Raw genomic sequence first — 23,231 nt, forward strand, 5'->3', positions numbered from 1 at the left:
GCTGGGCCTGACTAGTGCTTGAACCAGGCAGGAGCCTCAGTGCCGAGGTGTTCTCACATTTCCTTCCAGAGCTGCTGCTCTCTCCAGCCCTGGGCCTGCTCAGGGAGCCCCAGGGAGCAGCTGGGCACTGCCTGCTGCCCTGGCAGGGGCTGGGGCCTTGGGGGTCTGCAAGGACAACATCCCATCCCAAACCTTCCCATCCCAAACCTTCCCATCCCTTCCCTTCCCTTCCCTTCCCTTCCCTTCCCTTCCCTTCCCTTCCCTTCCCTTCCCTTCCCTTCCCATCCCATCCCATCCCAAACCTTCCCATCCCATCCCATCCCATCCCATCCCATCCCATCCCATCCCATCCCATCCCATCCCATCCCAAACCTTCCCATCCCATCCCATCCCATCCCATCCCATCCCAAACCTTCCCTTCCCTTCCCATCCCATCCCTTCCCTTCCCATCCCATCCCATCCCATCCCATCCCATCCCTTCCCTTCCCTTCCCATCCCATCCCATCCCATCCCATCCCATCCCTTCCCATCCCATCCCATCCCATCCCATCCCATCCCATCCCATCCCATCCCATCCCTTCTCTTTTCCCTTCCCATCCCTTCCCAAACCTTCCCTTCCCAAACCTCCCCTCCTGTCCCCAGCTCTGTGTCCCCTCCATGGAGTGTCCAGGGCCTGTCCTGGCTCCCTCCCAGGCTGGATCCAGAGCTCTCTGTGCCTCTGATGGATGTCCCCTCTCTGGGGGCTGCTCCCATCCCTGTCCCCTCTCTGGGAACCCTTCAGCTCCAGCCAGGGCAGCCCCAGGGCCCTGCACAGCCCCCCTGGGCCCTGCACTGCCCCCCTGCATGCCCAGCCCAGCTCTGCCCCAGCCCTGCTCCCCACCTGTGCATGCTGGAGCCTCCCCTGGCTCAGTTCTGCTGACACCTGGTGAGGCTGGAATCTAATAAAGCTTCCCTGGCTTCCTCGTCTCTGTTTGAACTTGAATTCCCCAGCACAGTCCCAGCCCAGAAATAACAATAATAATAATAATAATAATAATAATTGAGAGGCTGAATAACTCCCCAGCCCTTTGGTGCCTGGTGTTAGTGCTGGATTGGCAATTAGCAGAGGGGTGAAGGTGCAGTGTTTGTGTTCTCACCTCTGGGCTGGGGTCACTCCTGGCAGCTGCAGCTGCTGCTGGGGAGGGGCTGGGCAGGACCTGCCCCAGGGGCTTTGCTGGGTGCCCCACAGGGGCTGGGGCTGGGCAGGAGCTGCCCAGGGGCTTTGCTGGGTGCCCCACAGGGGCTGGGGCTGGGCAGGAGCTGCCCAGGGGCTTTGCTGGGTGCCCCACAGGGGCTGGGGCTGGGCAGGAGCTGCCCCAGGGGCTTTGCTGGGTGCCCCACAGGGGCTGGGGCTGGGCAGGAGCTGCCCCGGGGGCTTTGCTGGGTGCCCCACAGGGGCTGGGGCTGGGCAGGAGCTGCCCCGGGGGCTTTGCTGGGTGCCCCACAGGGGCTGGGGCTGGGCTGGTGCCTCTGCCTGGCCCTGGGAGGTGCAGGAGGGGCTGCTCTGGAGTTGGCTCCTTGGAGCAGCAGCCCTGCACCTCTGCTGCCCTGGAACCACATCAGAGAGCAGGCACAGCTCCGTGGGAGCCCTGCAGAGCCAACAGAACCTGCTCCAAGCTGCAGCTGGGCTGCTCAGGGTGGCTGCAGAGTCACTGGGGCAGCCTGGGCAGTGCCAACCCCCCAGCCCTGCCAGAGGTGCCCCAGTGCTGGGAGCAGCTCCCCAGAGCCCCCCAGGGCTGTGGGGCTGGGCTGCTCAAGGCTCTCAGCAGGGCCAGGGCTGAGCCCCCACCGTGTTCTGGCTTTGCCATTTGTGGCCAGGCTGGGGAAGGTGTGGGAGCTGCAGGAGCACCAGGGCTGCCTCCCTGCCCTGCTCAGGCCCTTTGCTGGCCAAAGCAGCTCTGGTGCCCTGCAGCCACAGCCTGGGGGTGCCCCCAGCCCTGCCAGGGCAGCCTGGCTCCCTTGGGCAGCACAGCTGAGCTGGGAATGCTGCTGGGAATGCTGCTGGGAATGCTGCTGGGAATCCTGCTGGGAATCCTGCTGGGAATTCTGCTGGGAATCCTGCTGGGAATGCTGCAGGGAATCCTGCTGGGAATGCTGCTGGGAATGATGCTGTGCCCCACTTGTGCTGGCCCTGATCTCCTGTCAAAGCAGATTCAGGAGCTGCTGGGGCTCCTGGCAGGGGAACCTTGGGCTCCTCCCCTCGGCTGGGGCAGATCCTCGGGGCTGCCAGCAGCACAACCTGGGCCCTGCTCAGCATCAGGGACACTGAGGAGGTGGCACCTCAGAGGGAGCTTTGAAATTTCTTGCAGCAGCTCCCCAGAGCTGTCCTGGGTGCTCTGCAGAGGCCCAGAGATGGATTTTGGAAAATAAAGGAGCTGCAAGCAGTGGCTCCCTGCCCAGGGCTGTGGTTTAGGGACAAGCCAGGGCTGAAGAGAAGGTGGGAACATCCTGACAGTGCTGGGGAGCAGATGGGCCTGGGAGGGACTGAGGGTGACAATAACGACCCCAGCAGAGGTGGGGAGGGACAAGAACAAAAGGGAAGTGCTTTGGAAAGTTCAGCTGGTCCAGGCCACACAGAGAGGCTCCAAAGTTCTCAGTGCTGCACGAAGGCAAAGAGCTCCAGGCTCCAAAATCCCCTGGGCTGGGGCTGGAGGTCAGCAAAGACTTAGGGGAGTTTGTTACTTAAATTAAGAATGAGAAGACTGAGGGGAGATGCCTCAGAATGGATGAAATTACTCAAAGTGATGAGCTGAACCATGAGCTGAACAACAGAGTCAACCCGCTCTCCAAAAATATTAATTTATTTGCCAAAGACATTATCTGGGGGAAAGAAGCCCTTTGTGATGCAGGAGAGGCTGGGTGAGCTGTGGGATTGCTTTGAACCTGACTGTGGGCAGGAGCTCCCCGAATTTCTGACATCCCTGCACTGGGTTGGGCTCCAGGATTTAATTAATGTGGGGATTAATTAAACCTGGGGAGAGCAGGGACCTGCTGTCCCCCCAGCTGCTGCAGGTGCCACAGAGCCCTGACCTCCCCTGGCTGTTCTGTGCTGCTCCTGCCCTGGAATTCCCTTTCCCAGCTCAGCTCAGGGCCCTTCCCTGCTCCTCTGCCCACCAAACTCTCCTGCTTTGTCTCTGCAATTCCCCAGAAATGTTTTCAGATGAGCAGGGCTGGAGCTGCTGCCCATAAACACAGCCAGCTGCAGCGCTCCAGTGCCACAGAGCATTCCCTGCACTTTTCCCAGTGGAGAAAAAGGAATTTCCTCCCTGGACCTGAGTCTGTGGCACCTTCCAGGACATGGCAAGACCGTGGTGGAGCCTGGAGGGACGTGGTGGGGACATCCTGGGGCTGCAGTGCCCCAGAGCTGGATGGAATCCCACATTTTCCTCCAGGTTCTGCAGGGTTGATGATCTGGCCATGCTGCAGGAGCCTGCAGGCCCTGGGTGCACACAGGGAATCCTGCAGGGGGAATCCTGCAGGGCTCCCTCCCGGCCTTTGGGCCAGCCCAGGGCTGGATCCTGCTCAGGTCACAGCCCAGGGACCCTCCAGGCACTGAGTGACAGAAAGGAGCCCAAACCCACCAAGTCCAGGCTCCTGAATTCACTCCTGGTGTGACCAGGCAGGTTTGGAGCTGCCCTGCAGCCCCAGGAGGCTCCCAAAGCACCCAGGGACGTCCTGAGGCTGGGTAGGAGCCACCCCTGGTCACGTTTCTGTTCCCTGGTAAGAAAATCAGGATTGGCCTTGACTCGTTTGCTGCACGGCCATGTTCCCATCCAGGTGGGGGTGAGTCACAGCTCAGGTGTGAGGGATCAAGGATCCAGGGAAAAACAAGCTCTGAGCTCACCAGGAGGGCTGGAAAAGGGTCTTGGGTGCATTGAGGACAAAATCACCTCAGGGATGTCACCCCTGGCTCTCCAAGCTGATGGGAAAAGCCAGGGGCAGCCACCTGAGCCTCCAGGAATGGTCACTCCCTTCTTTCCAGGAGGGAAAAAAATAATGGTTAAATCCCTGTTTGCAGACACCTTTGCAGGATTGATCCCAACCCTTCACATCAGCAGCTGGGGAGGAACCAGCTCCAGCCCTTTATCCAAACCCTGGGATCCCCCTCCTCTCCCAAAGGGGAATGGCTCAGCAGGAGAAGATGCTTTTGGGCAAAATTCTCCATCAAATGGTACAAAGGACACATGGAGGGGAAGCCCCTGTGCTGTGCTTTAACCCCAGGCAGGTTGGGGACCTTCAGGCATTGCCCCCAAAGAGGTTTTGGGGTGTGTGAGGAGCTCTGGATGTGCCTCTGGGAAGATTTTGTTTTCCTGGTGCTTGTTGAGCCTTTCTTGAGCAGGATCCTCCCGTGCTCAGTGCTGTTCCTGCAGCCAGGCCCTGTTCCTGCAGGTCCCAGGTGTGGAGTGGGAATTGCAGCCTCCCTCCTGTCCCACAGGGATTTTCTCCCGCTGCTGCCACAGAGCCCAGGAGGGATCAGAGCATTCCTGCTCCCTGATCCTCACTCTTGGATGCTGCAGAGCTCTCCTGCCCCTTCCCTTCCCTCTGGGAGCATCAGGACCTCACAATGCTCCAAAAATCAGAGTTTTCCTTCTGGAAAGGAGGAAAGGAATCCCCACCCTGGCACTCCTCAGCCTGCCTCAGCCTGGTCCCTTCCCTTGGGAAACTCAAACCCTGAGTGGGTGAATCATGGGGCTGTGGGAGAGCCCAGCCAAGGCTGGTGCAGCCCTCCAGGCCCTGGGGGACCCACAAATGTCCCTGGAGCTGCAGGAGAGGTGGGAATGGGGAGAGAGCCCAGCTCTGCCTCTCCTGGGGCTGCTCCATCCCCTCCAGCCACCCCACAGGGGCAATATGCTGGAATTGTTCTGCCACTGCAGAAGCAGGGTAACACTTCCCTACAGCCCTTCTCCAGTGGGTGTGTGACATTAAACAGGGCAAATATTGAGTAGAAGTTGGAAAAATTCAGGTGTTTGTGGTTTAAGTTCAGCTTTGACATATGGAGAGAGGCTGAGCTTTAAAAATAAACAAACATCAAGATCTCCATGTTTAGTTTGGCTGCTCCTGCCAGGGATGTTGGGTCTGACTCCTTTCCCACCTTTCCCTGCCGTGGGGGCTGCAGGAGGGACAAAGGAGATGTTTGGATTTGGGGGAGGAGGAGAAGGCCAGGGCAGCCAGGGCCACCCTCTCATTAAAGGGCTCGGGTGCCTCAGAGGGAGAGATCCCTGCCCTAACGAAGATAACCCGATAATTACTGTCATTAATCACAGCCCCGCTGGTTCTTTCCCAGGTGTGGTGCCAGCAGCGCCTCAGCCACGCTCAGCACCTGCCCTGGGCAGAGTCAGGGCTGGGACAGGAGATTGGGATGGGGATTGGGATGGGAAAGGGCTCAGGGTGGAGCCTGGAGCCCTCTGGGGCTCGGCCCCGGCTGCATCCCGTGCTCAGCCCCGCTGGCTCTGGGGCTGTCCCTGCGTGTCCCGGCCTGGAGGAGTTTGAGTTTCCCAGCGCAGGGTCCGTGTTTGGGACACCCCGCGGCTCCATCGCTGCGGCTTCTCCCGGCCGCTCTTTTTAATCCCATTTAATGAGCGAACCCAGCAGCATCCTGTAATTACCGCTAGCGTTTGATGGCAGCCGGCCCAATGCCAGGGGTGACATCAGGCACCGAGGGTGGCACAGGAGCCCAGCTCAGTGCCCGGCCCTTCCTGCAGCCACCTCTGCTGCTCTCAGCAGCTTCGAGAGGACTGGGAAAGGCGGGAGGGAACCGCTCCAAAGCCCCAGACTCACGGCAGGGACACCACAGGGACGGGCACAGCATCCCCGGGCCCGGGGGAACCCGAGAGCTCCAGGGGAGATGGCTCCGTGTCCCTGTGGGTGCCCCAGGGGAGATGTCCCCTCTCAGGGCAGGTCCCCGTGTCCCTTTGGGTGCTCCAGGTGAGATGTCTCCTCCCCCGGACAGGTCCCCGTGTCCCTGTGAGTGTCCCAAATGAGATGTTCCCACTCAGGACAACCCCCGGTGTCACTGTGGGTGCCCCAGGTGTGATGTCCCCGTGTCCCTGTGGTGTCCCCGTGTCCCTGTGGGTGCCCCGGGTGTGATGTCCCCGTGTCCCTGTGGGTGCCCCGGGTGTCCCCTCCCCAGAGCAGCCCCGCTGTCCCTGCCGGGGGACAGGAGGGGACAGGGGGGAGGTGCCGGGGGATGCTCGGGCAGTCCCAGCCCCGCATTCCCGATCACGCCCGGATCCCTCACAGCTCCCACCGGGAAGTTTTTCTTCTCCCCGTGTCCTGCAGAACCTGTCAGGCTAAAACCCCCACGGTGCAAGCAAGGAAAAGAACCAGCCAATGGCTTCTGGAGGAGAGGCTTCGACAGGGAGTTAAAAATAAAAAATAAATCCCAATTCAACCTAACCCCCCTCAGTGCTCGGAGCTTTGGGTGCCGCTCAACCCAGCAAAGTTTGGGGCAACAACGAGACAGGAATCGTTTGTTCTGTTAATTTGAAATCATCCTGCAGCTGAGTTAATCAGGCCGTGCTCCTGTAGAATGAGGAGTTGGAGCATTTGGGGATGGCAGCGCCGCGCGTGGGCGCGCCCGGATCCCGCAGCGCATCCCGGGCTGGGCCCGGAGCCGCTGCCGGAGCGATCCCGCCCCGGGCACCCCTGGGCCGCCTGTCCGGGCCCGTCCCGCATATTTGCCGCCCTACTCAAGGCGGATGAAATGTTTGGTTCCTAAGGAAGCAGCGAGCGCTGCCGCCGTCGCCAGGGAAATCGCGGCGTGCCCCGAGCGCGGATGCTCCGCTCGGCACCTTCATCTCCTCCGCCCTCCGGGGCTGCACCCGCGGCTGCGGCTTTGTTTGCAAAATATTGACGCCTCTCCATGGAGGAGATCAGCCCGGCCGGGCTGGGCCCCGTCCCTCCCGCGCATCCCCGAGTCGGGGCTGTGCAGGAGCATCCTCGCTCCTCGGGCTGGCTCTGGTTGGTGCTGCTGAAGCCCACAAACCCCCAAATACGGGTAAATGAGGTTTTTGTGACTGCAGGAACGAACCTGTCACCCTGATTTTTTAAGATTTTCTAAGCCTTCTGATGTTCACATTATTGTAACGAGCTTTCTCACGCAGTTTCTGTAAATAACTCATTGTTTTGCATTCTTTTATGGAAGAAGAGAAATTTGATAGACTGTTAGATTGTCCAGTGTCATTGGAGAGGTGGCACTGTCACCCTCCAATTCACTGTCACTTTTAGAAATCTATAAATGTTAGAGTCAAAAAATAAACTTCTCTTTTTTGCCTTGAGGACAGCGCTGTGTGCGCGTCGTGTTGTTTCGTGTCCTACAGTGGCATTGGGAGGAGGCGCCGGGTTTCGGCAGCGGCTCCTTTGTCCCCTGAGCTGCCGGGACAGGGAGGGGACAAAGCCGGGGAGCAAACACGGCCTGGGGAGGAGAAACCTCCTTTAAAGGCAGAAAGGTGCGGGGAGGAGAAGCTGCTGCCCTGTGGAGCTCATCCCTCCCACGCCCTGCCGGCAGCAGCGCCGCAAGCGCCTCCGAGCCCGGGTGGAGATTCCCGGCACCATCCAAAGGTTCCCTGAACGGAGCCACCCGGGGCTGGCCCGGGTCACCCTTCCCGGCCCTGGTGGCACCGCGGGCGTTTCGGTGCCGCTGAGTCACCTCGGAGGCTCCGGGGCTGTGCCCGGCTCTGCCCAGCGTGCCCGGGCAGGGCAGGGCAGCTCCTGCCCCCTTCCCACCGGAGCTGCCAAAATCGCGGCCGGGATGGGACTGATGGCACCCCCTGTGACCGTGTCACAGGCGTTTGAGGATGAGGGAAGAGACCAGGATCTGACTCCATGCTTCAGAAGGCTGGATTTATTATTTTATGATATATATTATATTAAAACTAAAAGAATAGAAGAAAGGGTTTCATCACAAGGCCAGTTAAGAATAGAAAAAGAAAGAATGATAACAAAGGTTTGTGGCACGGGCAGAGAGTCTGAGCCAGCTGGCTGTGATTGGCCATTAATTAGAAACAACCACATGAGCCCAATCCCAGATGCTCCTGTTGCTCTCCACAGCAGCAGATAACCATTGGTTACATTTTGTTCCTGAGGCCTCTCAGCTCCTCAGGAGGGAAAATCCTAAGGAAAGGATTTTTCATAAAATGTGTCTGTGACAACCCACTGCTGATGCTCGTGCCCCATCACGGGCTCTGTGGTAAAACCCAACCATTTTGGGATGGACTGTTAAAGATTCTGCTGCTTTCCTCAGCCCTGAGCCAGGAAAGGTGCGGGGTGAGAGCCCCAGGGGAGCCACCCCAGCCCTGGGTGCACCCCAGGCCCTGCTGGGTGTCAGCAGCACTGAGGTGGAGCTGATGCCTCAGGATTTCATAGATTCATTTAATATATTTTTTATTATTTGTATTTGCAATTTGTAATTTGTAATATAATCCTGGGTTCTTCAGTGTGTAACTCCAAACCCCACAGGCAGTGCCAGCTGCTGTTCTCCCGTTTGGGGCAGACACAACAATTCCTCTCCAGGCCTGGCAGTCAAGGACACCTCACTGCCTCAGGCCCCCAGAGATTCAACAAAAGGGAGCTGGGGGAGCAAACTTGGGGTGAATGGCTTCATTAGCTGAAGCTGGAATTGGAGGATGAACCCCCAACATGCAAATGAACCAAAGTTATCAAAGTGTGAAACCCCTGAGCCGTGGTCCAGTTTTGGGTGCAGCCCCTGGGGCTTCCTGAGATGTACCTGAGGGCCCTTCAATAAATAAATAAATAAATAAATAAATAAATAAATAATTTGCCTTCATTTTGGCTCTGTTTTCAGGCAGTCCCACAGGGCTGAGGCCCGAGGGAGGGTCAGGGGCTGCAGCCTCACCTGATGTGAGAAATGAGAAAATGATGAGGAAATCCCAGCCCAGCAGGAGCCCCTGCAGTCACTGAGGGGCATTTGGGGGCCTGGGGAGTTCTGTGGGTGCTGAACCAGAGGAATTTTTCTTGTTTCAGAGGGGTTTTGTGCAAACACACAAACCAACCCCCAGTGATGCCACCAGCCCCGGGAGCAGCACCCTGGGGTGGGTTGGGGTTGCTGTCCTGGTTTAGGGCAAATCTGAGGGAAAACCTCTAAGGGGTTCCTCTAGAAAAGCAGATTCAAGCTGCCCCTCCTCCAACTGGCTGGGGAAAATATTTCCTTGGAGAAGAGTGGAAAAAAATCCCCTTTTTATTTAACAGGCAAAGCATTCACCAGCATGAAAAATGGACAGTATTAAACAATAGAACCTCTCACTGCTCTGAAGAGATGGCAAACTCAGAAAGCCCCTCCATGGGCTGTAGCTCAGCTCACTCAGTCTCTTATCAGTCTCTTATCAGTCCCTCCAGACCCAGCGTGGCCACAGGGGAGAGCTCCCCGTGCTCTTTGGGGTGTTCAGTGCGGAGCAGCTTCAAAAGGTCCAAAGAAAAAGAAAAACCACAGTCCAGGGAACTTCTCTGCCTCAGCAAACTAAAATCAGCTGAAAGCACAGGAGAGCTCTGTCCTGCTGTCTGTCTGTGCTGCAGGGGGGATGTGGGGGGCAAATGCACTTTCTGAAAAGCTCTCAGAACCAGTCTTAAAGGTGTAAAACACATTTCTGGGCTAAACAGACACATGGGGATGCAAGTATCTTAAAGTCATCCTGGAACACTCAGTTTGACTGGAAAATGGTGACTTTACCAAGGAAAAAATAACTTTCCATGACTGCCAGACTAACAGAGCCTCAAAGGATGCAGCCAACCTCAGGAACATTCACATTAAAAATCAGAGCCATTTTTAGAGAGCAGCCCTGAAAACAGTCACCGAGGCTGGGGAGTGCAGGGTGCTGCCAAAGGGAGAAGAAAGTGAGTGCAAAACCAAAAAAAATGAGTGCAAAACCAAAAAAAAAAAAGAGTGCAAAACCAAATCCAAGGTCTGGATACCCCAATCCCTGTTGCACCCCGAGTTTGGGTGAAGCAGCTGGAAGCAAACCCATCAATCAATCAATCAAACAAACAAACAAAGTGTGTTGTTGTTATGGTTGGCATCATCAGGGTGGCCATGGAGAGTCCCTGCCCTCAGTACCAGCCCCATTTCCCTTTCCAGAGCCCTTTTCCTGCCTGTCCCAATAGGAAAGGGCTCATCAGGGCTCTCTTATTTCTACTCCCTCTTGGCAGGATCCAGGAATCTCCTGCAGGAATTCCCTGCAGGAACATCCCCAGCTGTGCCACAGGGCCTGGGCGGCCATTCCCATCTCCCCCTGCCAGGGTTAATTATTGTCTCTCATTAATTCAGGGGGATTCAGTGGGGCCACAGCACAGGGGGACCCTGACCATCCCAGGGAGGGGCTGGAGCTCATTAGGTAAAGGACTAATTAGATTTAATGACCTTGGGATGGGTGCTGGTGGATCCAGGGAGCTGCAAGATCACGGGGCAGGAGCCAAACCCTTCCTTGCCTGGTTTATCCCCCCTCGGGTGCTTTCCTGCTTCCTCAAGGGAAAAATGATAACAGAGAATGATAAAAAATGATAGAAAATTAAAGGGAAGGGGAAAAAAGTGATAAAAGAATGAAACCAAAACTGAGCTGGATTTTCCCAGCTGCTGACCATGGGGCTCTGCAATCCCCCGGCTCCTTCCAGCAGCACCAGCGAGGTGCCAAACCCAGGGAAATCCAAAAAATCCTGCAGGGTTTGGGTTGGAAGGGACCTCGAGACCCGACCCATCCCCATCCCCATCCCATCCCCATCCCCATCCCCATCCCCATTCCCATCCCATCCCATCCCATCCCCAGGTGGTTCCAAGCCTTGGAATTTCCTAAACCTGGATGAACCCACCCTGGCAAGTGCTGCCCCAAACTCTGCCCCCATTCTGGGCAGTTTGAGCCAATTTTTGCCTTTTCTGGGTGTTTCTGTGGCTCTGCAGGGCGGCCCAGAGCAGGAGAACATTCCTGGGCAGGAAAATGGGTTTGGGATGGAATCCTGGCCCTGCTTGGGAACACCCCGAGCTCCTGGAACCCCCAAAGCCAGCCCAGGGTTTCTGCTGGGCACAGACAAATCCTTCAGGTGCTGCTTTGAGTCACCCTCTTATGAAGCACCTCCACCCAGCACATTATTTTATTTTTTTTTTTCCAGGAGGTGCTGGCAAAACACAGGTTAGTGACACATTAAATAACAGAGCCCTTTGAAGAGCCCTGGTTTCGGTGCTGAGCGTGGCTGGAGGTGCTGCTGGAGTTTCAGCAAGTGGGGCTAAATAAATATAAATATAAATATAAATATAAATATAAATATAAATATAAATATAAATATATTCAAAAATTATATCAAACATTTACATATTAAAATATAAATAGAAACTATAAATCTAAATATATATGAAATATCAAAATATAGAAACAAATACAAAATAAAGTTATAAACATATAAAGACATAAAAATATAAAATGTAAAATATAAATCTAAATATATAAGATATATAAAAATATAGAAATGTCAATGCAAAAATTAAAAATATAAAAATATAAAAATTATAAATATAAGTATATATGATATATAAAATATAGAAATATCAATATAACTACAAAAATAAATATATTTATATATTTATGTATTTATATTTGTATATTTTTATATATAAATGTATAAATGAAAATAATCACATAAGCTAAATATAAATATATATAAATATACAAATATGAAGATATAAAAATATAAATATAAATACAACCAGCAAGTCCCATGGTTTTATTTCAGCAATGACATTTGGGTGAGCAGTGTTCCTGCAGCTTTACACCATCCTGACAGAGCTGTCCCCGTGTTTCCCTTGCATCATTGCCAGCAGAGCAATGATCACATCATTCAATTAAACAATATCCTTTGATTGCCCAGAGGTCTGGGAGCAACAGTTGGGAAATGTTTATTTAATAACTTAATTATTATAATATCAGCGTTATTTAGCACTTAGGCAGGGCTCTGCTTTGAGATAACAAAACCCAAGGTTTATAATTTGGCCTGATCTGAGCTAATCGTGGGATCACAGAGCGCTGAGGGATTGGAATGGACCTGAAAGATCTTGTGCTCCCAGCCCTGCCGCGCACGGGGACAATTCCAGTTCCACCCTCGCGGCTGCTCCAGGCCTCACCCAGCCTGCCCCGAGCGCTGCCACGTCTGGGGCAGCCACAGCTCCCGTGTGCCCCCTGTGCCAGCTCTGCCACCCTCAGGGCTGCCCCATACCCACAATTGTATTGTGCCTGATATCCAGAATTATATTGTGCCCAATACCCACAATTATATTGCTGTCCGATATCCACAATTATATTGTGCCTGATATCCAGAATTATATTGCTGCCCCATACCCACAATTGTATTGTGCCCGATATCCAAAATTATATTGCTGCCCGATATCCACAGTTATATTGCTGCCCAATATCCACAATCATATTGCTGCCCGATACCCCAAATTATATTGGTGCCCAATATCCACAATTGTATTGTGCCCGATATCCAAAATTATATTGCTGCTCGATATCCACAGTTATATTGCTGCCCAATATCCACAATCATATTGCTGCCCGATACCCCAAATTATATTGGTGCCCAATATCCACAATTGTATTGTGCCCAATATCCAAAATTATATTGCTGCCCAATATCCACAATTATATTGCTGCCCAATATCCACGGTTATTTTGCTGCCCAATATCCACAATTATATTATGCCCAATATCCACAATTATATTGCTGCCCGATATCCACAATCATATTGCTGCCCGATACCCCAAATTTCCCCCTTCCATTTTTACCCGTTCCCCCCGTCCGGTCACCCCCGCGCCCGGGGCAGCTCCTCCCGCGGTTCCCTCCATCCCCTGCATCCCCGGAGGAGCGGCGCTGTCCCCGCACGCCGTCTCCTCTCCGGGGGGATCGTTCATTCTCCGGGGGAGCACTCCCGGCGCTCCCGCCCGGCTCCGCGGGGCTCAGCCGGGGATCCCCGGCCCCGCGGTGTCCCGGGAGGCCGGGCCGGGCCCGGGGCTCCTGCACGGGACCGTAGCCCATCAATGCGGGGACCCCGCGGGATCCCCAAAATTCACCGAACCCGCGGACACGTGCAGGGAGAGGCTGCGGCACCGCGGGGCGGGGCCATGCAAATGAGCTGCATTGTTATGGAGATGAGGGCGTGGCTATGGACCGGCACAGGGATACGGCAATGGGGGTGGTTATGGAAATGAGCTGCTGCGTATGGAAACACGGGGCGTGGTTATGGAAATAACGGGGTGTATATGGAAATAGGGGGCGTGGTTTGGGGCGTGGGCGGTGCCTCGGCCCCGGCGCGCGGGGTGGAGGCGGGGCCGGTCCCGCCCCGCGCTCCCGCCCAGAGCCCTCAGAGCCCCCGGAGCGCGGCGGCGGCCGCAGAGACAGCGGCGGCACCGGCGTGGCCGCTCCGCATCGCTGGGATCGTCCATCACCGCCGGCCCGTCCATCACCGCCGGCCCGTCCATCACCGCCGACCCCTCCGCCACCGCCCCTCCGCCATGAACTCGCTGCTCTTCGGGGAGATGGCCCGCGCCTTCTCCCCTACCGCCGCCGCTGCCGCCGCCTCCTCCTGCCCGCTGGGCCCCGGCGGCGGCGGCCCCGCGGCGGCCGCGGGGGGCCCGCCGGTGACGGCGGCGCTGCGGAACGACCTGGGCTCCAACATCCACCTGCTCAAGGGGCTGAACGTGCGGTTCCGCTGCTTCCTGGCCAAGGTGCACGAGCTGGAGCGGCGGAACCGGCTGCTGGAGAAGCAGCTGGCGGCCCAGCAGAGCGAGCGCGACCGCCGGCTGCGCTACAAGACCTTCTCCCGGGACCAGGCGGTGCAGACGGACGGCGGGACCCCGCCGCTGGTGCCGCCGCCGGGCCCCGGGCACGGGCCGCTGCCGTCGCCGCCGCACTACGGGCGCCTGCCCGGCACCATCTGGAGCTACACCCAGGTGCGGCGCACCGGCGGCGGCGGCCTGGAGACCGTGCAGGGCCCCGGCGTGTCCTGGGTGCACCCGGACGGCGTCGGGGTGCAGATCGACACCATCACCCCCGAGATCCGCGCCCTCTACAACGTGCTGGCCAAAGTCAAGCGGGAGCGCGACGAGTACAAGAGGAAGTGAGTGATGGGGGATGCGGGCGGTCCGCGCTGCACTGCGGGGAAACGGGGCCAGCCCTCCCCGGGAGCGCCCGGGGACAGCGCGGGCACCGGCTCCTCCTGCCCGGGGCTCGCTGCGGGCCGGGGATGCGCCCCGGGGGTCCTGGGGTTTTTTTCTGAGGGGGGGGTGGGGGTTGAACCTCCTTTGATACCCAGAAAACTGCGGGATCCATCCCTGGGGGGATGGAGAGCCTGGATCTTGCAAGGAGCATTGTCAGCTTAACTTAAAAAAATATATATACATATATATATACCCACACGTATATACGTATATATATTTTTTTGTTTAGAAGGGAAATAATCCGTTATTAATATTGCATTGCATAGTTACTCCTAAATTTAGCTCGCCTTCTTTTTTTTTTTTTTTTTTTTTTTTTTTGGTCTGATTACTCCAGTAGTCGCTGGTGTGTGCCAGCTCCCTGAAATTAGCTCAGCGCTGCAATATTTGGGTTGCAAATACTGCAGGGCAGGGTTTGCACTCCGAGATGTTGCTCGGAATTATCCAAAACAAAAGCCTTTGTAAGGCCGGCGGGTCTGGAGGTGTCCCCTGGCCTGTGGATTGGGGTGGAATGGTGATGGATGGCGTTCCCTTGGATCGCTGTTTGCTGTGGCAGAGATGGAGGCCAGAGGGGAAAAAAATGTACTTGGGCTTCTGCAGGAGATTCCTGCATTGTCTGAGGAGCTGCTGCCCTTCGGGGCTGCCGTTCGCTCTCCCGGCTGCAGTTTGGGCGGCTTTAGCCTCAAAATGCATTTCCTGCTCACGGGGCCGGGGTTTTCCCTGCAGAACCCCCCGGATCCGTCCTCATTTCCCGCATTTCCCGGCTCCGTGGCCTGCGGAGCGGGGCCGGGTCCCTCCTGCCCGGCTTTGCAGACTGCAGTGAGCTCCCTGCACACTCAGGGCAGCTTTTGTAACAGCCTGGAATCAGCTGGAGGTGAGGTCTCCATCAGACTCTCTCCAATGCAATGGATTTCTTGCACACCTCTGTCCCATATGCTGCTTCTCCACTGGCTTCCCCCAGACCCTTTTTCTATGTGGCCCTTACACATAGATGTAGTTTCTGCCTAACAACATTTCCAGGCCCTCTAGTTCCTTTTATGTGACAAATCCAAACAAATTTTTCCCTGTCCCCATTTCCCAGGCCGTTCACGCTGTTGCAAACCTCTCACATCTATCTCCCATTTGATTTCCAGACTGAGGAATCCCATTCAGTCTTAATGTAGAAGCTGCTCTGTACTTACTAATCTTTCCTTTGTCCCTTTTTTATTTGATTTGCAATGCTCCAGCTTGGTTTTTCAGATCAGACCAATATAAAATATTTCAAGGCTGATGTGGGTTTGGACAGGGAGATGATGACATTTCCTGGGCGGGTTTGGTGCCCCAGCCGGGCTCTGTGCTCCGGTCCTGGGCCGGTGCCGGTCCCTGGAGGTGCCTCGGGTGCTCTGTCCCTGCTGTGGCTGGAGAAAAGGAGCTGCTCTCTGTTTTTTCCAGCCTGCAGTCGTGGTGGCTCGGGCTGGTTTTGGTTTCTGTGGCCGGTCTCAAGGAATGGGAGGAGCAGGGAGCACAAAAAGTGGGGCTGGGTGGGGAAAGGGGATCCCACAGCGTGTGGGGTGTGGGTTGTGTCACCAAAACTTGGGGCTGCTTCTCCTTTTTCCATGGATATTTGATTTATTCCTGCTTCTGGAGGAAGAGGAGACTTGGGGGCCTTCGGGTTCAGCCTTTCTGCTGATACAAAGTTGATTTTTTCTGCTTTTACTCACTTGTGTAAAGCAGGTTTTCCCCCCAGTCTGTGTTCTTCTTCACTCAGGGGTTGCATAAAACAGATAAATTCAGCAGAGCAAAGGGGAACCTCAGATCTTTTTCTTGCCCTTGAAAGGTGTTTTCCTTGTGGGGAAAATAAAGGTAATTAACAGGTATCAACACGTTTCATCCCACGTTGGTGGTGCTGTGTCTGCAGTGTGGGTTTGATGGATGCTCATTTCTCTGGAACTGGGGTTGGTCGCTGCTCTGTGACCTTCAGTCCCACATGGACAGCACACCCTTGCTTTTGGGGATTTTTCTTTTTCCTCTGAACCTCGATTTGCCTTGGGTGAGCTCGGGGAGCAGGGCTGAGCTGTGTGAATTCCTCCTGGCACTCGGGTGGAGCAGCTGAGCTCCATGCCCTGGGCTCTGGGTGCTGCAGGCTTTGCCAGCCACCCTGCAGGGCTGGCCTGCCCTGGCACCTCTGTGTGTGTGTGCCTGCACTAAATGCCCTCTTTGGGGTTGCCTCCCCCTGCTGGGATCCCCTGGCTGCTCTGGGTTTATTGAGGGAGCTGAGCTCCACGTGGAACAGGAGGAGCCTTGTGCCTCTCTCCTGGTGGGGCTCTTGTGGAGAGCTGGGCACCAGCACGGGCTCCCAGCCAGGTGTGTGAGCAGGGAAAGAAGGAAGGAAAAGGAAATGGAAAGAAAAGGAAAAGAACTTTCCATTGCTCAGTCTGAGAGCCAGCAGAGCCTTTGTGGAGCAGCCAGGCCTTGTAACCTCACCCAGGAGCCACCAGCCCATAGCCAAAGACCTTTAAGTGATAATTCCATTTATCTCCTGGGGCAAGGGAGCCTTTTCCCCCTTTCCAGGGTGGCCACTTGGCCCAGGAGGTTGTGGCTGCCAAATGTTTTTGTGGTTTGCAGTATTTGGCTGTGAGGGAAAGCCAGGCAGGGCATGGGTGGGACACAGGGCAGTGCTGGGTGTGCAGGGCTCACCTGGGATGTCTCTGGTGCTATTGATGTCCCAGCTGGGAACTGGGCAAGGCAGGGCTGCAATCCAGAGGGGAAATAATCCCTTTTGTTTCCTTTCTTTTAAAGGACAAGCAGCCTTGCTGCTCTAAAACAACAGTGGGAGATGATCCAGGATGTTCTTGCCAATGGAATTCTGCCTGTGCAGTTTCTGGGATTAGCAATGGCTTCATTTGGGGGAAATTTGCTTAATTTCTTTGTTCTGTTCCCTCAAATAATTTTCCTTGGACGTTGTAACACAACAAACTGGAGCTCTGAGAGGGCATAGTCAGTCGAGCACACTGATATTTTATTTTATTTATCATATTTTACCCTGGCTTTTGTTTGTGTCTGAAGCAAAATGAAGAACCCAGCAGATATTTCAGTCCAAAACTGCTTTTACTTTTTCCTCCAGCTGATGGTATTTTACTCAAATGATGTATAAATTTGCACATTTTCTACTTATTGTGCTGCCTTAATCTCATATTTTTTTAGCAATGATCATGATTTTACACAAGATTATGACTTTAGTGAGGGAGTCAACAACTGGAGAAGTTGTAGAGGGAAAATGAAGTTAAATTAATTTTCTTTATTTTTTTCCAGCTATGCTTGCATTTAGAAGAGCTTTTGGACATAGATCTGACTCCCAGTCAGATAATTTATTGTTTATCTGTCAGATCTTTCGTAATTTTTACCTCTTGTTACCCTTTTAGCAGAAAAAAGCAAAATTGTGTTTCTGCAAAATTGCACTTTGGCAGTCAAAGCAGCTCAATAAAAAACACTTTTAGGGACAGGTAATTGAAAACAGAGTGGGGTCACATTTTTAAATTTAAAACACTAAGGTGATTTTTTTTTTAGACAGAATACTACTAATAAAAATGATAATAATAATGATAAAAATAATGATAATAATAATAATGATGATAATAATGATAATAATAATGATAATAATCAGCCGTGGTGCTGCAGGTGCTCGGAGGTGCAGAGCACTTCCTCCAGGAGCAGGGCTGGCATCCAGGCTGGTATCCCTGGATTTGGGCTTGGGCCCTCAGGTTATTGAGGAGAAGAATCTGCTTTTATCTTTATCTGCCCTTGGGGGAGCAGCTGGGGCTGAGCCCGGCCCTGGCCCGGCTCCTCTGGGGATCTTTGTCCCCATTTTGGGACACTCGGGAGCCTCAACAGCCCCAGTGGCACCGCAGGGAGGGCCCTGCGGAGAACGAGCGGGATTCTCCCCCCAATTAGTTAATGGTTGTTAATTACTGACCGAGGGGCTCTGCCGGTGATGGCCCGGACGTGTCCCCGCCCCGGGGATCGCGGGGACAGCGACAGGGACAGGGACAGGGGTGGTGCTGCTGTGACGGGGACAGTGCACGTGTGACGGCGCTGCTGTGACAGTGACGGTGCTGCTGTGACAGCGGTGACAGCAGCAGTGCAGGTGTGACAGTGACAGTGGTGGTGCTGTGACGGTGACAGTACTGCTGTGATGGTGACAGTGGCAGGGCAGGTGTGACAGTGACAGTACTGCTGTGATGGTGACAGTGACAGTACTGCTGTGATGGTGACAGTGGCAGTGAAGATGTGACAGTGACAGTACTGCTGTGATGGTGACAGTGGCAGGGCAGGTGTGACAGTGATAGTGCTGCTGTGATGGTGACAGTGGCAGTTTGGGTGTGACAGTGATAGTGCTGCTGTGATGGTGACAGTGGCAGTTTGGGTGTGACAGTGACAGTGATGGTGACAGTGACAGTTTGGGTGTGACAGTGACAGTGATGGTGACAGTGGCAGTTTGGGTGTGACAGTGATGGTGCTGCTGTGATGGTGACAGTGGCAGTTTGGGTGTGACAGTGATGGTGCAGTTGTGACAGCAGCAGTGACGAGCAGCAGTGCAGGTGTCATGGTGATAGTGGCAGTGCAGGTGTGACAGCAGCTGGGACCCTGTGACAGTGCAGGTGTGGCAGTGGCAGTGCCCCTGTGACAGTGACAATGGCAGTGCAGGTGTGACAGTGACAGTACTGCTATGAAAGTGGCAGTGCCCCTGTGACAGTGACAATGCACGTGTGGCAGTGCCCCAGTGACAGTGGCAGTGCCCTAGTGTCAGTGCTGCTGTGACAGTGGCAGTGCAGGTGTGACAGTGTAGCAGTGACAGTGCCCCAGTGGCAGTGGCAGTGCAGGTGTGACAGTGTGGCAGTGGCAGTGCCCCAGTGGCAGTGCAGGTGTGACAGTGGCAGTGCAGGTGTGACAGTGCCCCAGTGGCAATGCAGGTGTGGCAGTGGCAGTGTCCTTGTGGCAGTGCAGGTGTGGCAGTGGCAGTGCAGGTGTGACAGTGGCAGTGCAGGTGTGACAGTGTGGCAGTGACAGTGCCCCAGTGGCAGTGGCAGTGCAGGTGTGACAGTGTGGCAGTGGCAGTGTCCCCGTGTGTGCCAGCCCAGCTGGCTGCAGCGCTCCCTCCCTCGGTGGCTGTCCCCAGCCCAGCCCCAGCCCAGATTTGTGTATTTATGGTTCCACCATTACTCTTCATTGCTGCAGATATTGAGGCTGCCAGATGTTGGTTGTCTTTTCCAGCATGGCCTTAGCTGCTAGTAAGAGTTGAACTGGAAAGAATTGTTTTACCTCAGGATGGTATTTCACTGGCAAGATTAATAAAGTCCACTTGGAAAAGAGATTATCTTAAATTTGCTGCAGCTGGGAAGGACAAAGATTATCATTGTCAAAGGCAGCGCGCGTCAAAACTCACTGGAGCTTGGTTTTTTTTTTTAGAGAAGGGAACTTAATAAAAATGTGCTTAAGATAAGCCCTGGAGGAATGTCTGAGAACTTTTAAGGCTAAAATATCAGCAGTAACAAGATGCAAATGTTCTGCATAGACCCAATCAAAACCAAATCATTTTTTCATCCCCCTGGAGGAATGTAACCAGCGTGGCAGACCTGTCCCTGCCTCGATTGGTCACAGGGCTGGCAGGAACAATCTCTGTGGAAAGCCACCTCTTTAATTCTGCTATTCCTGCTTTTCTTTCTCTGTTTTAGAGGGATAATTATTTTTCAATGTGGCTTTTCACAGAAATTCCCGATTTTCCACCGCTTCCAGAGCAGTGGAAAATCCCTGGTCTGGGGGATTTTTGGCTGCCTCTTACAAGATGTGAAGTTTGATATTAAATGCTGGCTCTGCTGAAACCTGAGACCCAGGCTTGAAAAGCCCCTTTTTCCCTGGCCTGGGAGAACATCAGTTTTCCTTGTGGAGAAGGGATAAAATTGCCTGATGTGAAAAAACCCCTTGGCTGTGTGGCACAAATATCCAGTTGTAATTGCTGGGTGGAAAGTGGCTCTGCTTGGAGCTGTGCAAGTGAAGCCCCATAAGAGTAATATTTCCTTAAATAATTCCATCTTTTCTTCTAAAATGCTGCTGCACAGACACACATTTAGGGTACACATGGCATCCCTCACAAAGCTCAGGTTTATTTATTTTTTTCCAGCTGGAAACTGGGACTTCTGGGTTGTAGGGGGATGCAGGAGAAGGTTTGTGGGGAGGGGAGGATGTTTCTGTTTGATCCTGATTCCTAGCAGTGCTCCATGCTGGGGTTGGGGCTGTGCTTGGAAAATGTAATAGACAAAGAAATCTGTGTGTGTGCCTTCAACTGGTTTGTAATGGGAGGGCTGAGTGTGTTATGACTGACTTGAAGGAGCTGCTGTTATTCTGAACTTTGTCTTTCAATTAGAATTAACATAATGAGTTTGTAGATGAACTCAGTGAGGAGAAAAATCCCCCCCCTCGTGTTGTGGTTGGAGTTTTAAAGGAAAAAACTTCTCCTTGAAGCTTCCCCTGCTGCAGGAGAACCACAAGACTGTGTGTGTGTATTTAGAATTTACCTTTTGATTCCTCCTGTGACTCACTCTGGGCTTTCTGAAGGCACTAAAACCCCAGATTTTCAGAGCACAGCTCAGCTCTGAGTCGCTCTGGGAGCAAACCCCTCACACAGCTCCGATCTTAAACCCAAGGAATCTCCCCAGCTGCTGCTGCAGGGTGGGCTGAGGTGGAGGCAAACACAGGAACCAGTGATAACCAGTGCATTCCAGCTCCTCTCCTGGGCCTTTGGAGCAGAGATGCCTCTGGAGTGCTGGACCTGGGGCCAGGGAGGGCTCTGCAGCCTCCTCCACTCAGCAGCTGCTTTTTTGTGGCTCAGCCTTTGTGGTGCTGCTCTGCCAGCTCTCGGCTTGGTTTCCTGCATCTGCTTTTCTCTGACTAAATTTACTTTTTTTTCTGTGCTAGAAATACTCACAGGATGTTGTTTTTTGGTCCTGCAGGGGCCCTGTGGGTCCCTTCCAGCTTGGGATATTCTGATTCTAAATCTCCCTCTTGGTGTTTAAAACCAGCTCCTTTAAAACCAGCTCCTTTAAAACCAGCTCTTTTAAAACCAGCTCTTTTAAAACCAGCTCTTTTTTGTGTGTGTGGTTGTATGAGAAAGGAAGGGATTTCTTCCAGTTTTTTTTGAAGTTTAAAAGCTTCACAGTGTCTGTGTGTGCACTGTTCAGAGAGGCTGAAACTCCTGCATAGCCTTGTGACCTCTTCCTATTAAAAATTACCTTGCTCCAAGAACTGCTGCTGGAGGGATTAGTGAGAAGTGATAATAAAAGGCAATAAATGATAAGGAATAGCATGAGACTGGGTGGGGAAACATGGGGAAATATGGCTTGGGAAACGGGGAAATTCTGGAATCACAGGGTGGTTTGGGTTGGAAGAGCCCTTAAAGATCCCATTCCAAACCCTCTGCCATGGCAGGGCCACCTCCCTCTGTCCCAGCCCTGTCCAGCCTGGCCTTGGGCACTGCCAGGGATCCAGGGCAGCCACAGCTGAGTTTGTTTTTCTCACATTTCTAACCTTGAACCTCCCACTCTCACATCTGAATGGAAGCAATTTGCCTCCACTTCATGATAAATTTGGAATAAGGGACAAAAATATTATTGTAGTAGGGCAATAGCCTGAGCACCTTGAGAGCTTCTTGAATTTCAAATGTATTGTCAAAAATGCCTGAATTTGGGTCAGGCTCTTCTCCCAGGGAGCAGTGACAGGAATCAGCCTTGTGTGGCACCAGCAGAGGTTTGGATTGGGGAGAGGGGAAATTTCCTCATGGAAAAGCTCCCAAAGCCCTGGCAGAGGCTGCCCAGGGAGTGGTGGAGTCACCATCCATGGGAATGTTCAAAAATGGTGTGGATGTGGCACCTGGGGATGTTTTGGCTGCCTGCTGATGCTGAAGGGATCGTGGGGGGGATCTGGTTTTGATGCCAAAGAAATCCATAACTTGTCTGGTGTTTCCTAAGCCCTGGTGTCACCTTGTCCAGGGACTCTTGTGGTCCTGGATCATAGATTATCAGATCATGAGATTATCCTGATTATCAGATCATCCTGCTTCAAATCAAACCTGGATTTTCCCAGGTGATTTACCTGACTTCAGGAAGCTTGGGAAAGGTTCCCTGACATTCTGCAGTGCAGTGGCAGCTGGGGCACACACACATTTTTACCATTACTGAATTACCGTGGTGCTGTGTTTGGAAAATTAAAAATGTTCGAAATTTTTTAATTTTCAGGAAACTTGGGAAAGGTTCCCTAAAATTCTGCAGTGCTGTGGCAGCTGGGGCACATTTTTACCACCACTGCATTACCAAAGTGCTGTGTTGGGAAAATTAAAAATGTTTAAAATTTTTTAATTTTCAGGAAACTTGGGAAAGGTTCCCTGACATTCTGCAGTGCAGTGGCAGCTGGGGCACACACACATTTTTATCATTACTGAATTACCATGGTGCTGTGTTTGGAAAATTAAAAATGTTAAAATTTTTTAATTTTCAGGAAACTTGGGAAAGGTTCCCTGCAGTGCAGTGGCAGCTGGGGCACACACACATTTTTACCACCACTGCATTACCATGGTGCTGTGTTTGGAAAATTAAAAATGTTAAAAATTTTTTAATTTTCAGGAAACCTGGGAAAGGTTCCCTGACATGCTCCAGTGCTGTGGCAGCTGGGGCACGCACACATTTTTACCATTACTTAATTACCATGGTGCTGTGTTTGGAAAATTAAAAATGATAAAATTTTTTAGTTTTCAGGAAACTTGGGAAAGGTTCCCTGACATGCTCCAGTGCTGTGGCAGCTGGGGCATGCACTTATTTTTACCACCACTGAATTACCGTGGTGCTGTGTTTGGAAAATTAAAAATGTTAAAATTTTTTAATTTTCAGGAAACTTGGGAAAGGTTCCCTGCAGTGCAGTGGCAGCTGGGGCACACACACATTTTTACCACCACTG

The 23,231-nt window shown here is 53.3% G+C and overlaps 1 protein-coding gene across 5 annotated transcripts in view; it reads left to right on the top strand.

Annotated features, from left to right (window-relative positions):
* Positions 1 to 13,373: 13,373 nt before the first annotated feature.
* IFFO2 (intermediate filament family orphan 2) overlaps positions 13,374 to 23,231 on the top strand; it is a 57,880-nt gene continuing 48,022 nt past the window's right edge. For all 5 annotated transcript variants that reach the window (XR_011682602.1, XR_011682603.1, XR_011682604.1 and 2 more), the window contains exon 1: positions 13,374 to 14,152. Coding sequence is in view for 2 of the 5 variants with exons in the window: in XM_071448856.1 (XP_071304957.1) it covers positions 13,548 to 14,152 (605 nt within the window). In the remaining 3 variants the exon portion in view is untranslated. The remainder of the gene's footprint in view (positions 14,153 to 23,231) is intronic.

The sequence above is a fragment of the Agelaius tricolor genome, unplaced genomic scaffold, assembly GCF_023055355.1.
Source record: "Agelaius tricolor isolate 1412-34295 unplaced genomic scaffold, bAgeTri1.0.p SCAF_28, whole genome shotgun sequence".
Lineage (NCBI taxonomy): Eukaryota > Metazoa > Chordata > Aves > Passeriformes > Icteridae > Agelaius > Agelaius tricolor.